General features: G+C 34.9%; 3 protein-coding genes across 3 annotated transcripts; 1 reads left to right on the top strand and 2 right to left on the bottom strand.

The window, feature by feature from the left end:
- The first annotated feature begins 413 nt into the window (after positions 1-413).
- On the top strand, positions 414-1,177 carry LOC115227200 (probable very-long-chain enoyl-CoA reductase art-1). The gene is made up of 3 exons (XM_029798109.1): positions 414-497; positions 778-939; positions 1,034-1,177. Exons 1-3 carry the CDS (start codon positions 414-416, stop codon positions 1,175-1,177), a joined length of 390 nt encoding a protein of 129 aa, XP_029653969.1.
- A 199-nt stretch (positions 1,178-1,376) lies between these two features.
- Positions 1,377-1,778, bottom strand: LOC118760935 (probable glutaryl-CoA dehydrogenase, mitochondrial). Its single transcript, XM_036498562.1, has one exon. The coding sequence runs from the start codon at positions 1,730-1,732 to the stop codon at positions 1,442-1,444; it is 291 nt and encodes a 96-aa protein (XP_036354455.1). The 5' UTR covers positions 1,733-1,778; the 3' UTR covers positions 1,377-1,441.
- Positions 1,779-10,181: 8,403 nt separating this feature from the next.
- On the bottom strand, positions 10,182-14,427 carry LOC118760933 (protein diaphanous homolog 1-like). The gene is made up of 11 exons (XM_036498559.1): positions 14,391-14,427; positions 14,109-14,360; positions 13,959-14,077; positions 13,865-13,927; positions 13,620-13,641; positions 13,351-13,461; positions 12,740-13,192; positions 11,645-12,638; positions 11,312-11,508; positions 10,992-11,172; positions 10,182-10,362 (listed from the first exon to the last, which is right to left on the bottom strand). The coding sequence occupies exons 2-11, from the start codon at positions 14,202-14,204 to the stop codon at positions 10,205-10,207; spliced, it is 2,394 nt and encodes a 797-aa protein (XP_036354452.1). The 5' UTR covers positions 14,205-14,360; positions 14,391-14,427; the 3' UTR covers positions 10,182-10,204.
- Positions 14,428-17,330: the final 2,903 nt, after the last annotated feature.

The raw sequence follows: 17,330 nt of genomic DNA, 5'->3' as shown, positions 1-17,330 counted from the left end.
ACCAAAAATTCGCTGCGATCAACTGGTTGGCTACCCCTGCCGTAGAGAATCCAGGTCAATATAATTTAAAATTTTGAATAAATTTAATTTATTTGTATTACCTTATTTTTCATTAAATTAAGTATTTTTTAAACCAATAATAAATAAATAAAATAATTGACATGATTACTGTGAGGATTTTGAATATACACTCTGATAAAGAGATTGACGTCTTTGAAGTAGATTACCAAAACATAAAAATAGGTTGAATCAGACTGTACAATACTCCAATTAAAAGAACATCTTAATTATCGAAGTAATTCTGCATTTTATAAACTATAGTCCCATCTTATTCGATATCCAGACAGTCCTTCAAAGCCGATAAAAGTATTATAACTCAAAAAACAATCATAGAATCCCGGAATCTCGACGATATGGCCCAAATCTCTCAAATTTCCTCAGAAAGTCAAATCACCATATTTTTCAAAGACATGGGTGCCCAAATATCATGGAAAACAGTATTTTTTACAATTCTCACTACTCCAGGTGTTTTTGTTGGAGTATTTTGGTCCCCTTGTGATCTATCCGGCCTTTTACTACTTCTCAAATTCGGACAGTTCGTTCTCTTCAGAAACAAAACTGTCATTTTTGAGATTTGTGAGTTTTTTAGACTTTGTACTTTGGCTTTTTCTTTTCACTACTTCAAAAGACTGTTCGAGACAGTTTTTATTCACAGATTCTCTCATTCGACGATGCCGGTGTTTAATCTCTTCAAGGTAAGTGATATATATATTGTAGAACTGTTCATATTATTGGGGATTTGCCGCATATATTGCCTACTGTAATAATAATGTCAATTATAGTCCTCCCTGTACTCATTTGAATGTATTTGTAGATTTTGGGAGGGTCCAATTGTATGGGGGACTCGGCTTTTTCCTGGTAGTTGTGACATTGAGAGTTGTAGGTTGCAGAATGGGGGAATTTTTGTATTCATAAAGCATTGAGGAACCTTCGGACTGAGGGTTTGTTTATCACGTTATGATAAGGCACAAAGGAAAGAAAAATTCCATTTCCGACGGGAAATGTATTTACAAGTCTATTTAATCTCGTTTCGTGTCCAAACTATTTCTATGAGTATATTTCCTGGCTGAGTTTTGCTGTTGCTTCTCAGTCATTGCCTTGTTTGATGTGTGGCTAAAATGATAGCGTTTGTATTTGCGGTTGTTGGCTTCATTCAGATGACGAATTGGGCGATTAAGAAACATCGAGTCTATCGACGGGAGTTCTCTAATTATCCACGTGGAAGGAAAGCCATTATTCCCTACTTACTTTAATTGACTTTTTCTTGTTAAATATTGGTTGGTTAAAAGATGGACTGCCAGTTAGAAATAGACGATTTATTAAAGTTTAATTAAAGGCTTGAATTCCTGTTATTGCTCGTCCCATGATTAAGGCGTGAATATCACAAGTCCCTAAAATATTTGATAGTCACGTGACCTTCATAGGTATTCACACTTTCGAGGTTGAGGACATGTCTTATCACACCAAACTCATCAACAATTCCATTTGCACCAAGCATGTCTCGAGCAGTTCGGCATATTTGAAGGGATTTATTCGCAGAATTGCGTTTTGCCATAGAAATGAGTGTCGAAGGATAACTGAAATAAATATTCAACACAAACCAATCAGTTGAATCCACAATCTGAGCAACACGGTGACAAAGAAGCAGGCCAAGACTGATTTCTAAGATCATATCTGCTAGTTTTGTCTGTATTAACTGGTTGTGAGCCAATGGCCTTCCAAATTGCTTTCTAATTTGAATATAAATGACAAAACCGATCCATTACATATTCCCGGACTTTTTGGTAACAGAATTCAGCCGCCCCCAAAGCTCCCCACGAAATACCAAGCCGAGCACTGTTCAAACAACTAAACGGTCCCTGAAATTGAAGAACTTGAAAAATACCGCCAATCCGGTGACCCCGGGAAGCAGATTGGACTCAGGAACAAAAACATTGGACATAAAAATCTCTCCGGTTATGCTCGTTCGAAGGGAGAACTTTCCGTTTATTTTAACAGTCAAAAGTCCTTCCCAACCCTTTTCAAGAATGAATCCTTTGATGCGGTTCTCGAATACGTCACATTTAGCCCAGATTATGAAAATGTCTGCAATTGGAGAATTTGTTATCCTAATTTGACTCGATTTCATTTCTACCATGTTTTTACTCCGTTTAAGAGATATCCTTTCATTTGAGGAATATAGACTGCTTTGGTCTCCATACTTCCAGGGTCACTTCCGTGGTTGGGTTCGGTGAGACCAAAACAACCAATGTACTCTCCAGTGGCTATTTATGTTTTAAATAAAATAACCAAGTTTTGTCAAAAAACGACTTTTTTGTTCATCTGAACCAAATTTATGTATCGGATGCATTACTAGGGAAGATTGGACACTCATAGCAGACCTGTATCCGCTATCTACTCTGTCCAAGTAAGTACTAAGGTCATGCCTTTCAATTTCTCGACAGAGCAGTCCATAGGCAACCGATGAGATTCCGGGACATCCGTATCCTTTGATTGTGCAACCTAATGCTCCAAGATTTCCGAGTTCTCTCATGATATTGATATCAAATTCTATTTTTATATATTTTAAAAAACCTTCATTTCTGAATGCTTTGGTCACTCTGGGTATAAGTTCTTGACTACAGTAGGAACGGAATTGGTCTCTAATCATACGTTCTTCTATTGATAGCAATGATTCTAAATCCACTGGATCTTTCCAATCGAACGGAGAAGAGCCTTTAAAGTATTATTTTTGAAAAAATATCAAAAAAATGTTTTATTACTCAGAAATCGACTTTGATAAAAATTTCGAAGCAATGCAATTTCTTTACGCAACATTTAATGGATTTAATTTATAAATTTTTAATATTTGAAAATTAAAGTAATTCGTTTTAACTTATTAAATTAAGAAAACTTTGATTTGTCTTTCGAACATTCTTCCAACTCCTGGAAATTGATATAAAATTTTCAAAACTTTTTTATGAAAAGAATCATTTGTTTGGGATTTGGGTCCAATTCACTTTGAATGTTCAGAATGAAAACACTAATCAGGTTTAAGAAAAGAACAGCAATGACACAATCGAGAAAAAGGAATTTTACATGGGAAAAAATCACTTTAGAAAGAAAAAATTTACCAAGAGACGTTATCTGAGCAATTAATTAACCACCTGTATTTAAAACTTTAAACAAATTTAGCCTATTTCGAAAAATAAATGAAATTTGAAATTAATTCGAGCTAATTTTGTTTATTTTTAAGCTTAACAAAAAGTTCACAATCCTAACACACCCTGGTTCGTCCAATAATTAATTATTGTTTTTTATTTAATGTCAAACAACGAATAAGTCTAAGAGAATATGAAGCACAAAATAAGTCTGCACATAGCAATGTAGAAATAATAAAATAGCATAGCTTCTCGGACTTCCAAAAAAGTTTCTGGTTTTTAAAGTTAGAAAAAAATTCCAAAACGACATAAATTACAACTGAGCCAAATAGTAATAAAAGAATTGAGTACATCGTGAGGATTGAAAGTTTATTATTTCTCAGGGAATATCGAAGAAGAAAAAATAAAGCACAGTTGCCAATGGTTATCGAGTTGACCACAATTAGAAATAAAGATGACAAATTTTCAGATGAACTATTGTAGATAAAATACAATTCTAGGATAATATGAATTATAAGATGAATGACTGATGAACTATACAAACGCTTCTTCAACAATGAACTAAAAATTAATTAACCATTTGATTAATCACCCAAGTTTATATCGATCATGTATTATTTCGCGATATTGATAATCACTAAGAGAATTCATGACTAGAACCCACAAGATAATAGGTTATCAAATAAAATTTATTTATTTCTTGGGAGCTTTATTAACGAGACTTAATTTCATCGAACCAGAAAATGTTTATTGGCGGATAGCAGGGCATTACTCCTGTTTATAGCCAAAGATAGGTCCCCGATTACTTTATCTATTATCGAGTCAATCCTCTGATTTTATGTTCTGGGGGGAATAGAAGTTTACGTACGTGACTTCCCAGACTAGACGTTTTCATCCCATCAGATCTTCTGCCATCTTCGGCAAAGATCCCTGCATGCTTCAGTTGAAAGTGGAATATAGCATTCAGAGAAAGCGACAGACGATCTGGTTTAGTTCGGCATGTCGTGAAAAGCGTCAAATTCTGCTGCGACATGAGAGGGAATGTTGGCTAAATTTGTCGGCCAAAAAAAATTGTTTTTTTGGCCGAAAAGGACAAGCCGAAGCAGATTCTGATTCTCACCGATTTGTCGTCCAGAAGGCAGCCAGTTGTCTTACAGGAGTAAAATTTTATCCAAGCTACTTCTAAGCAAAGTAGCTGTCTTTAGTTCATGGCTTCATTTAATCCTTTGTACGCTTTTACGTAGAATAGTGTCCATTGCGATTGGCGAGTTATATTAGATGAAATAGACAGTCCCAGTTTTCCACAACCAGCAAGCAAAGCATCAATATCAAAAAATATTCTCTGTTTATTGTATTGAAAAAGAACAATGTCAATCATCTTTCTGGACGAGAGGACCTATTCCTCGGGCGCTGAGTCAATTGGAGTGGTCAAACTGATCCCTAAAAGGAAAATTGATAGGATATTTTGACACCATGCACGTGTATCAGAGCAAATATTTAAAATGCTTCCTGCGCAGGTTTTTTTTATGAATTCAGCGTAATCTTACAGTAAATTGATTGTTTTATAGGACTTCTCACTAAATAAGTTAGCTTTGGGATTGATAAGAAGTTCGTTAGTGAAAAAAGTCTAATGTGGTTTGGCAAACCTTAGCCTTTATGAAATCTTCGGCCCTTCTTTCAAATATAGGTTATCCGAAAAATATCAAGCCTTATTTGTGAAGAAAGTGCATCCAAGCAGCAGTTTGTTAAATTCTATACTCCACTTCTTAAAGATAGATTCGTCTGTATTGATGTTTACGATTTCGCTCTTTCAATAGCTGAATTCAAGTTTGAAAATTTAAAAATGTGATTCAAGCGTTCCCAGGATAGTTTTAGGGGTTTTTTAGATCCTCCAGATATCATAGGTTAAGATCCGTTTCACACGATTTTTCGGTTTTTTGAATTTCGAGAGAAAATAAAAGTCTTCAAAAATAATCATCTTGATGAACTCCTCTTGAAGAGTTGATGAGAATGTTCCAAATATAACTACTGAAAGAGTAGAGTGGGCCGTGTAGACGATCGGCAGGCTACATGATTCAAGTCTTTTCTAACGGGATTGAACTCATTCTTTAAGTCAATCTTGGACAGAATTTTTTGAGTATCCGTCACGGGGAAGCCAACTTGCACAGGCTATTAATTCCAGTTTCTGAATCTCTTTAAACTCCGTTTTTGAGTTTCTTAGGCATGAATTATTTAATATATTCTTGCAGAAATTAAAAAATAAACAAATATAATCCAAATTTGGATATTTCTACAACCAAAAATTATAATCAAATTTACTAAAAGATTAAGAAAAAAAACATTTATAATAAATTATTTCTATAGAAACGCTTTGAAAAGTCGTTTGTTTGTATTAAAATGGAAATTGATGAATTCAGAAAAAATCTTTTTAAAAAATTTAATGAATGTCAAGTTTTTGAACAAATTCGCCTTGATCTTCGTAAACATGTCATCAAAGAAGTGTTTCAAAATAAAATTTGCACATTCCCAGAAACTGAAGGTAACCTCGAATCAAACATAATCGACATTGTGAACGCATTAGTAGTCAATCACCTTCAAGAAATGAACTTGAATCTATCATGCAGTGTACTCGTTCCTGAAGCCTCGATATCTCTCCATAATCCACGTCAAATAAATGAAATGTTAATGAGATCATTAAATGGCTTATTTCCAGAAACAGGGAAATCATTTCTTTATACTTTGTGTAAAAAAATGACAACAAAAACATCAACAGTTGGAATACAAACTGAAAATTCACTTTCCTTTCATGATCGGTTAAGGTCAATAGAACAAAAATATAGAACTAATGGCTCGATCTTTTTCGACGATTATCAAATAGAAGAAAAAGCAAGTCAATTCCTGGATGAAAAACAGGATCAAAAAATACTTTATAAAAAAGTTGAGAGAGACATTCCACAAGAACCACTTCCTGAAATCAAAAATAACATAATGAATGAACTCAAAGATTTAAGAGAAGAAATAAAATCTATCAAAGATGAGATAAAAATAATGTCAAATCAAAAAAATGATCCAAATTCGTATAAAGACTTGTCTCAATTATATAAAGAGGATGAACATATTCCACTTCAGAAAAGTCAGAAAAGTTCTAAAAAATTTTCCGATTTTTTTAAAAATCTCGAAAATAGAAGCTCTGTCTTGGAATCTAAAATCAAACATTTTTTGTACTCATTTGATAATATTGACGATTTGTCTGACCAAGAATGTAACGAAGAATTGGATCTCGAAGAAAAGTCCACTGAGATTACTGACGTGTCACAAAATTCAACCTTAGTAACCCAAAAAATAACTGAAGGCATATCGAATTATGAAGTTTCACCAGAAAATGAATTATTTAAAGAAAACGAAAGTATCAAATTAACTCAAGAAAATGAAAATAATTTTAGCATTGACAATGACAATGTTAAAGAGGAAAATGAATTCTTTTCAGATCAAAAATCGTCAACAAATAGTGCGGATATTTTAAATATTGCGTCTTCTGTGTCCCAAATATCTCACATGACGGATGAAAAAAACGATTTTTGGTGATGATTTAAAATGTCGTTTTTTGAATAAATTTTTTGATTAAATATCTCAAAGCCAAAATTTCAATCATAACCTGAGAGAAATTTGCAAGACTTAAGGAAAAATTAAATTTTAGTTTGAATGATTCCAGCAGTTTTTCCTTAAGTCAAAAAATCTATTTTGAAAGTTTTCATACTTGTTTTTTAGGCTTGCAAACTTTTAATGTTATTCAGTTAGTTTCATCGACTTGAAATTTTCAGATATTAAGAAAATGGCTAACGTTACTGGTTTATTCCTGATTTTGAAGAAAAAAAGAGATGGCTAGTAGAAGAAGTGGCGGACATTATGTTCACGTATGCCATTTCTTTGGAGTTGGACTCTCTTAAAATTCAATCTAAAAACTTTTTCTTCAAAAAATGGTGGCAGTGACTGCAAATTTGAGTTAGGCCTAATTACTTTTACGAAATGCCGCTTGGATACTACTCCCGTAGTAAATTAAAGACTCGTTTCTTCCAATCAGGTTGTTTATATTCGGACAGTTTGACGACGGGTATTAAACAGTCAAAATTTTATTTAAAATTATAAAATTAAAAAAATGAAATTTGAGTAAAAAAAATATATCCAATAGAAATATTGAAATAATGGGTTTTGTTTTATAATAATGATTGTTAGCATCCCGTTTAAAGAAAAAAGGAAATGAAAAACAAAAAGAGAAATTTACCAGCGAAGAAAGCGGTAATAAGATATATTTAAATAAATTTAGAATCCATGTACGAATGCACCGGAAATATTTTTATTGATTTCCCCGAGCTTTGCAAACGGGCAGAATTCTCATTTATTCCGCCGATTGTTACGCAGGAAAAAATAAGTCAATCATCCGCAGTCCACGAATATAAACAACAGAAAAGTAAAGCTACAGGAAAGACTAGCCAAGTCGAAGTTGAAAGCTATTCTTCAGAAAAATGCAAGATTTTATGTTCTATATATATTTAGCGATAAAAAGCTACAAGCTTGTCGACAACTGCGAATTTTTCTCCCCCAAAATTACAGTCGTTCAGGATAATTTAGATAAACCAGATGTTTCAGAATGTGCAATTAAAGGTAAGAAATGACATAAAATATGAAGATTGGAATATTGTAAACTATATGGATATTTTGACGAAATGCTGGAGTTCTATAGAAAAATTGACCACAATTAAGTAAATTAAGGTATTAAATGGATTCTAGATTTTGGAACGTCAGCTTCAATACAGAAGCTTCAATCAAGTTGCTAAAATGCGTTAATAAAATGAAAAATTTAAGGTTTAAGTATTTTTACCGATTAAAATAGAACTTTGAATTTGGAAGGAAATTCTGACTACCTTTTAACTTATCATTTATTCATTAACGACGAATCTGCGTATTTAATGATTATACAATATTCTTATAAGGATAAAATTTCTGTCATTTCGATTTAATAAATTAATTGACAACAATGCCATAATGATTGAAAAAAGCTTGCAAAATGTCAAACATTGTGATTTGGTGTCGTTAAACATATCCAATAACAAAATCACAGACAAAGGAGCGACACATTTGGCCAATGTAATTTGAAAAATGTTATCTTCAAAGGGTCTAAAACAAAACCGTTCTTTGCTTTCACTTGATTTATCGAATAATTATATTGGAGACGAAGGATCAGCCTCGTTAAGCGAAGTTAAATTTACACAAAATTTTATATTCAGGCTCTAACAAAATATGAACTGAAACACTCGGAAATTGTGGAAAGACGCAAACAAAAAATTACAATCAAATCCGAAAAAGATTCTAGTGTATAAAAATATTGAGTTTTATTTTCAAGGATGGAACTGGATTTGAAACTGCAAGTCAAAAAACTCAGGAAAAAACGCACAAAACAGCACCGAAATCATCCCATAAGAAAAAGGTTCCTAAAAACAAAAATATTTTCTTAGAAAGAAGATGAACAAAAATCAGGAAAGATTTCTAAAAAGGAAAGTGAAAGACACGCTAAAAAAGGTTATAAAAAAAGATTTATTTTAAGAACAGCGACCACTGTCAAAATTACGGGAGAAAAATTACAAAGAAAAACACAATTTTGAATCAGTTGGAATCTAAAATGTAATATTCCAGACTGCTATAACAGACATCAAAGACATTTTAGCTGAAAAGACAAATGTGAGTGACGGAAGAGTTTTTGTTACAGGAAATACTACATTAGTCAACTTGAATCTTGCACGTTGGTTAACCACATTACTTTAGACAACAAAATAACCGAAAAAGGATTAGATTCCCTACTCAAAGCTGTCCAGTTTCAATATTGTGAAAAAAATAACGAAGAAAAATATTCTCTTGGAGAGGGCCTGTTTTCTTTAAATCTCAATGTGAATCCGATTAATTTAACATATTATTAGAATAATTTATTTGACATAAACCACGAAGACTATGAAAAAATTGTGAATTTACTGCAAGTAAAAAATCCGTTAATTAATCAACAATTTTCTGAATGTTCAGGTAGAATAGTTTTAAAAAGACATAGGGTCAACACATTCAAAAAAATAAATAATTAATAATATTTATCTAATCAAAGCTTAAAAATAAAACAAATCTTAATACAATTTTCTATTATTTTTTATAAAATTAAATAATAACAGTACATATAATACAATCACATGGTTGTTGTTGTTGGATTTATTAATTTATTCTCAAACTATTTATACTCATTTAATTTAGGAAGTTAACCCGAAAGCATATCCCTTTGCAGATGCAATTCTCAGCAAAAAAATAATCAACCTGATAACTCAAGCCCAGCCATTAAAACAAATCCGAACTGGAGCCAATGAGGGTTTTCATTTCATAATCCAAAATAGTATGTAAAATGCTCAAACGCGGAAAGGCCGAACTCATCATTATGGCAGCAGACGTAACTCCAATTGAAATTGTGCTCCATCTTCCACTTTTATGTGAAGATAAAAACGTCCCTTATGTCTTTATATCCTCAAAAGAATGTGAATTTTTTAGTTTATGTTACTTTTTAGTGTTGGGAAGAAGTTGTGGTATTTCTCGTCCCACAGTCGCCTGTTCCGTTATTTCCAGGGAGGGCTCCCGTCTGACTTCATCTCTCAATACAATCAGGGGAGAAATCGAAAAATTACTTGTTTAGTTGGTTTTTCATAAATTTGTTCCAATTAGTTATATTCTCCAATTATTGTTTTCATTTTTAATACAATTAAGGGATAAAATATTGTTAATTTATATTTTAAGAATATTTTTACTGCATTTATTAAGTCAGCTTTTCAAAGGCATTTTTGGTTGTTAAAAACTTATAAAATTTTATTTTTAAATTGGCGAAAATTGCTAGAAATAAAATCAACTTATTTGATCCAAAACAACGAATATTTTTAAAAAGCCACAAAAATAATATTCAGCTTCAAGTTAGATTAAATTTAACAGTTTATATTTATAAGCAGATCATCTAAAATAAAAAAGACAAATATACTTCGGGGGCGTCTTCTTTTTCGTTGTTCAGGTCCCTTCTTAAAAGCTGATCCAGATTTGAGAGCCTCAAGCAACGAATCGACAACACCTTCTTCCCCATGTGCAACTAAATTAAAGTGAGTCACCAAATACCATTAAAAATCGATTTTCTTTTCTTTTCTTCTGCTTTTTCTTGGGCAATTCTCGCCCGTTCTTTCTTTTCGGCTATCATTTTGGCCGTAGCATTCTCATTTACAGCACTCTGTCAAACTCGACAATTACAACTAACCGAAAATTGGTTACAAAAATTGGATAGAATAGAAAAAAATTCGTGGCTTGGAAGCTTCTTTTCCACAAATGAAAAATAATCGACAACTGCCTTGTACTTCTCGGCCATATTCTCCTTCATTTTATCCAACAATTCGATCTGCTTTTCCATATCTTCAACTAATTTCTATTACAATTCAAATCCTCAATTCTAACCCCGAATATCGGTTTAAATTGGTCTCTAGAGTCCACGGCCTCATATGATGATACAGCTTGACACAGTTTTTTGTGACGACGTTGGATATCACCTATCGACCTAGAAATATCCTCCATATTAACTAAATATAAAACCTCACTTATACCTAGAGAGGCTTTCGAACAAGACATCAAATCAGTTTGAAAATCGACAATATTCGGATATTTCTCTTCAGCTATTTTGGCAATATAGTTGAGAAAGTTGAATGAATTGTCGACAGATTTTGTGTCTACCAACTACAGGTTTTCCAAAGTATCTTGCCTTAGTAAGAAATGTAACATTAAAGCCATAGGTATCCGAGTTCCGTGAATTAGCATTGAGAATATTCCCCACGGAAAGAATCAAGTTGAGCAGTACACTCAACTTATTACTTTTCACAACTTCAGAAGAAGCTGCAGTCACGGAGGAAATTGCCTTCAATAAAAACACATTTCATACGGCCTTGGTCTCCATCAACAACTCCGAATGCTGCATTCGTATCAAAATACACTCTAAACGTATGTGAAGAAAGGAATGTCTGTTAACTATGGATATCGACAATTGAATGTCATACAACTGCCAAACACTGCTCACAGTCCTGCAAATCGTCTATTTCTTCTCTTATTTCTTTCAGCATTTCCAACTGGTCATTGCTTGGGAGATTCTTAATGAACTGTTCAACAAGGTTCAGTGTCAACATGGGCGAATCTATGGCAAGAAATGCTTGTTTTATTTCATCAGGAGACTTTCTTAGTTGTCCAAACATAATCGCTATAATATTTGATGGAATGACAAACAAAAATTTTGGGCAACTTTTCCGTCCAAAACGCGGAATTCTTTAACTTTTTTAGTACTCGCGACAGTCTCAGTCCGTTCAGCTCCTATATTTTATGTAACTATTTTTTACTCGCATTAGGTTTAGATGCAAATATCTGTAGAGTTTTTTCTAATAATTTGTCATCAACGTAATTTTCATCGTTCATTTTAGTCCACACACTTTCCTCTTTGAAGGTTTGCGGTCTCACTTTATCCCAATTTAATCGTTTGGTGGGAGGTTGGGTTGTGGGATATGTTGGCTTTGATTTCATTCCAAATGGCAAAACGAGATTAGGAATTACATTTCCCATTGGTGGAGGTGGAGCATTACCTCCACTCATACCAAAAGGTGGAGGAGGTGGAACATTGCTACCGGAGTTTCCTCCTTTGACCATCGGTCCTGGCGGGGGCGGTACATTAGCATTGCCCACTGAAGGGGACTTTCCTCCAATGACCATCGGTGGTGGTGGGGGCGGAACATTGGCATTGCCCACTGAAGGGGATTTTCCTCCAATAACCATCGGTGGTGGTGGGGGCGGAACATTAGCATTGCCCACCGAAGGAGAATTTCCTCCAATGACCATCGGTGCTGGTGGAGGAGGAATATTAGTACTGCCCACTAAAGGAGACTTGCTTCCAATCACCATCGGTGCTGGTGGGGGCGGAACATTAGCATTGCCCACTGAAGGAGACTTTCCTCTAATGACCATTGGTGGTGGCGGGGGAGGAACATTGGCACTGTTCACTGAAGGGGACTTGCTTTCAATCACCATAGGTTCTGGCGGGGGAGGAACATTTGTATTTTCAACAGATGGGGGACTATCACTGCTCACTGAAGGAGACTTTTTTTCAATCACCATCGGTTCTGATGAGGCCGGAATATTTGCATTTTCCACCGAAAGCGGATTATCTGGAATTACAAGTGGCACTGGTGAGGGCGACAAATCTTCATTTTCCATCAAAATAGGGGTGTTTTGAATGATCAGTTGAGAAGGTGGTGGAGACAAGGTCTCGTCGGTTGATGACTTTATTTCACTAACGATTTTGATCGGTGTTGTTTTAACATTTTCCAAGTCGAGTTCATTCTTTAAAAATAACTAAAAATAACCACATTCTGTGTATCAAAGGAGGAAGTCAGACGAATGTCGTGCTCAAAAAGTGCCTACAAATAACAAAAAAAATAAACAGTCTCATTTTGTTCTTTCTTCCTGCAAATGTTCTCCAACATGTTAACCTTGGCTTCAAGCAAGGAGACATTAGTTTCGGCCTCCGTTTTTGATGTGAGCGAGGTCGACAATTTGTCGTCATAATCAGTTTTCAATTTCTCAATAATCCTTTCATTCTCTGTCAGTTTTCCCTCAAAAGAATCTTGCAATAAATACAAGAAATTACAAATAATTTGCTCCATGTCAAAGTCGAATAATTTATATGCCGGATCGGGGTCATAGTTGTTTTTCCTGAGGACAATTTGGCCAACACAGCACTCGATCAGTTTCATGTATAACTCACAAATCACTGGCTCATCCCTTATGAATATGAGATGTTGCAAAATCGAAGTCAGAGATTTTTCCGAGGTTGAGCCCTGAGATGACTTTTTGAGCATCTCCAAACACATGTCAACAGTACTAAACATACATTTCTGAATCCTTACTAAAAATCTTCCTTAACTTCGTCAAATCCGTCAATAAAGTCCTTAAAATCATTATCTGTGTATTCCATGAATATTTCAATGTGTTTGGCAACTTCCTTATCAGACGAGTCTTTGAGATTCTAAAAAAATGTGACTCAATCCTCTACATCTAGCATCTCTCCCAATCCCAAACGCATAAATTCCGCCCTCAAATGATGACGGAATTCCCAATCGTCGGGTGTGGTCACTAACGCGTTGATAAGTTGGAGGCACATTGACTATAATTTTACATAAAAAAACAACTCTCAGCGATTCGTTTGTCTCTTGCCTAACTCCGCTCAAAATTGGCCCAAATCGAGAAATCCGTTTATTTCTGGCCAGTTCAGTCAGATCAGTAAGGACAACATTATGTCTGGAAATACTACGAAGGGATAACCCATTCGAATAAAGCGTCACTGCTGCGAGAATACGCATAATTTCATATGTTAAAGAGTCATCCGTTTCTGTGCATTCGTACAAATCATAAACAAAATGTCCCACCGACAGAGCTTCTTCCATTCCATACTACAATATTTCTTATTTATTATTACTTTAGAGTTTATAAACAAAGATATACACCGCACTGCTTCAATTGCACTTTCCGTGTCCTTTGGGCTATAAAATGAAAAATATTTAACTCACATGCTTTTTTTAACCAAACTTAACAGCATTATCAATCCCTCTCTCCCAAATGACTTTATCCACCTGCACAATTATGGAAATTTAGACAGAATACTGCAATTTGTTGCTTTGAATGTTAACTCTTAGTTTCCGTAAAAGAGTGAGTCTTTTAGCTCCCTTGTGATCCGCCATTCTGAGGTCGGAAATCACTGCTGCTGGATCGAGGGTCGACAACTGCAGAAATATAGTTATTGTGACAAAATACAGTGTAAGAACGACTGTTGTTAAGTCGGATCATTTGTTTCTTTTGATTTATAGTTTGTTCTCTAAGAGGATGTCGCTTTTCTTCAGCCAAGTTCATGTCATCCTATAATATAAGGGTTTTATAAACCAGGATCTGTTCGAATCGTTCGATTAGTTCTTCGACGTTCAGAGAGTCTAATTCGTCCACTTCTTTGGTATCTTTGACCTCAATTTTTTTAGGTTGACGTTTTTTCATGGTTTTGAATGTGAATTTCTGAAAATACATGTTTTTTAGGAAAACGACCTTTAATTCGTCCATTTTGTAGATTATTGACTAATCCTATCTAAGAATGTTTAAACAATGATATTTTTTTCTAAATGAAACCACAAAAACGTATTAAAAACAGTTTAAACGTACTATTCGAAATAAGGCGATCAAAAAATTTTATTTTATCATAATTATATTAAACTTAAATAAAATTAAAATATGGATAATAAAAAACATTTAAAAAGTTATAACAAATAGAAGACCACATAAACGCAATAAAAGTCAATAAAATTTAATTACAAAATATTTCGTGCATATTGAAAAACATAATCGATTCGGTCAAATTATGTAATTCAATAAGTTCATTAGTATTGAACGATTTCTTTTGAAGTATAGATTTTTATATAAAATGTTAAAAAATGTTTTTTAATAATAAAACTGACTGATAAGTCCAAATATGACCAAAAATTTCTTGAAAATAGTTATATTATTTGGACAGGCACCATACTTAGTCGTAAAATCATATAAAAGGAAAAAAGATTAACAAAACCAATTTATTCTCTTAAATAAATAACATAACATGTTTCTATATACAATAAACCCTTGCAAATTGGCTATTTTTGGTACATGTTTATGGCCAATTTGAAAAAAATCACGTTTAAATTTACTTAAATAAATTTTAATCCCTAATTCCTTTTTCTTTTGCCCGTTTTAAATTTGCTTTATATTTTGGTAGAATTTTTAGGAAAAATAAAATCGCAATACAATCCAAGTTTCGAGGGATACAATGTCCAGGACAATGACCTATTAGTAATTAAATTTACTTCTTTTTGATTTTACGCTTGAGATGAAAACTAATAATCCAATCAATAAAAATATATTCAGTCATCCAAGCTTTCTGTGAACTATAAAATAAGAATAGACCATCGTAAAAATTTATAAAGCATCTAAACCAATTATAACTGTTTTTAATTTATGGCTTCCTGTAATGTTTGAACAAAGCATAATAGACACATGGTCTTTAAAATTTTTGTTCCTTGGAATCGGTTTTTGCATATTCTTTTGATGGAATATGTGACATGGGCAACGCGTTACGCATTGGCAACCGGTTAGATTTTTTGACCCTGTAGATGTCAGAATTAAATTCTTTGATTTTTTTTCCAATTATAATAATAAAAGACAAATAGTTATTAACTAACTAAATTCCCGGCCTCGTAAATGGAAACACAGTTTCCACGTACTATAGCCAAGGAAATCCTTTCGAGAAGCCACTTGGACTCGCGTGGGTCTCCCCGTTTATGGGAGATCATGCGGCCAAGCTTTTTCAGAAAGGAAAGAGACTTTTCGCCGATGACGCCGGAAATCTCGACGGCGATGGGAGTGAACAGATACCGTTCAGAGAGCTTCTTGTACTTTTCAATCTTCATCTTCTCGGTTTTGCGAGAGACTGAGCCAGCCTCGACAGCTGAAGAAGGAAGGTTAAGCTCCGAGAAAGTGTCTGAACACGTCGCATCCCATAACAGAGACTTGCCGAATCCTTTGATTATGAATCAAAATTAAAGTTGTTATCAAATTTGACCTTGATAGGGTGGAATTAACTTTTTTTAGTTTTCTACTAATCTGATTAGATAATTTTTTTTTTCGAAATAGAAAAGAAAATGGAACAGGAAGTCAGCTACTAGCCGCAGAGAGAATAGAGAAACTGTTCCCCCTGAGTACGGCTATTGAGACGCGCTCAAAAAGCCGATTTACCTCGCGGGGGTCGTTTCTAATCCTCCCGAGGTGACGGCCTCTCTCGGTGAGAAAACGTAGCGTGGCTGGGCCGAATGTGCCTGATGTTTCGACTGAAACAGGCACAAAGAGGAATCTGTCGGCGAGCGAGGCGTACTTGTCTTTCTTCCGGGTCTCTGCCCTCCTCGCCGCTGTGCCAGCTTCGATCGCGGACGCGAGAAGGCATGTTGACGCAAAAGTGTCAGAGCATGTCGCGTCCCAGACGATCGCTTTGCCGCACTTGAACGGGAAGAGCGAGACGCCGTCCGGCCTCTTGCCATCGCCCCTGTTAAGGCCAGAGGGCTCCAGCTGGCACGGGATGCAGGTTGCCTCGAGCAGACGCTTTATTATGGAATTAAGCTGTCCGTGCCTGGGGAGCCTCCCAGGGCATTTGCGGCAGGAGAGCGGGTGTAGACCTTTGCGGTCTATATGAGCCCCGCAACGGCATTGGTGAGGCTGGCAAATGTCCAAGCCGAGTCGGAGAGATATTCCGATTCTTAAACAGTCTGGGTCCAGGAAGGTTCCAGCTGCAGGGGAAGGATAGGCGTTGATCCAGGCGCCAGTCCGTGGAGATGCTCCAGACAACAGACAAGCACGCCGGTGTTGGTCTCCGTGAGACAGTAAGTACCGGAAAAACTGAGAGCTGCTGATCTCCGTCCACTCGCGCATAAGGCATAGGTCCACGGGAGTTTTTAGTCCGCAATCTGTCCACAACAAGTCCGTGACCGATCCAGAGGGAGGAGGAAGGATCTGGACTACGAGAGGCATGCATCGGTGAGAGGAAGAAAGAAAGCATGGCAAGGAGAGGACCGAGGGGGCTTGGAATCCGAGACCCCCGTGCCTGATAGGCAGGATAGCCTGTTTCCAGCCCATTTCGTCAAAATCTGATTAGATTATTATAGAAGTTAACTAAATTAGATGAGTCGCCGAGTGGATGGACAGGCATTTTCCACGTAATATCCTTTGATTATCACAAATATTATTTTTATGGCCAGTTATAAAGTTTAACTATGCCTTGTATTGATTTAAATTAGTTTTTGTCCATGTACTTAAATAATTTAAAAAAGTTATGTTTTTTAAAAATTTTTAGCGTGCTATAATTTTTATTGTAATGGTTTCTTATAGAGGCTATGTCAAAGATTCTTCAAAGTATCGAATTTTAAAAGATGCTTTGGAAAATAAATTACCGGAAGATTTTTCTAGACA

The sequence above is a fragment of the Octopus sinensis genome, unplaced genomic scaffold (genome assembly GCF_006345805.1).
Source record: "Octopus sinensis unplaced genomic scaffold, ASM634580v1 Contig02042, whole genome shotgun sequence".
Lineage (NCBI taxonomy): Eukaryota > Metazoa > Mollusca > Cephalopoda > Octopoda > Octopodidae > Octopus > Octopus sinensis.
Note: the sequence above shows the minus strand (reverse complement) of the source record. Positions and strands in the feature narration are given on the sequence as shown.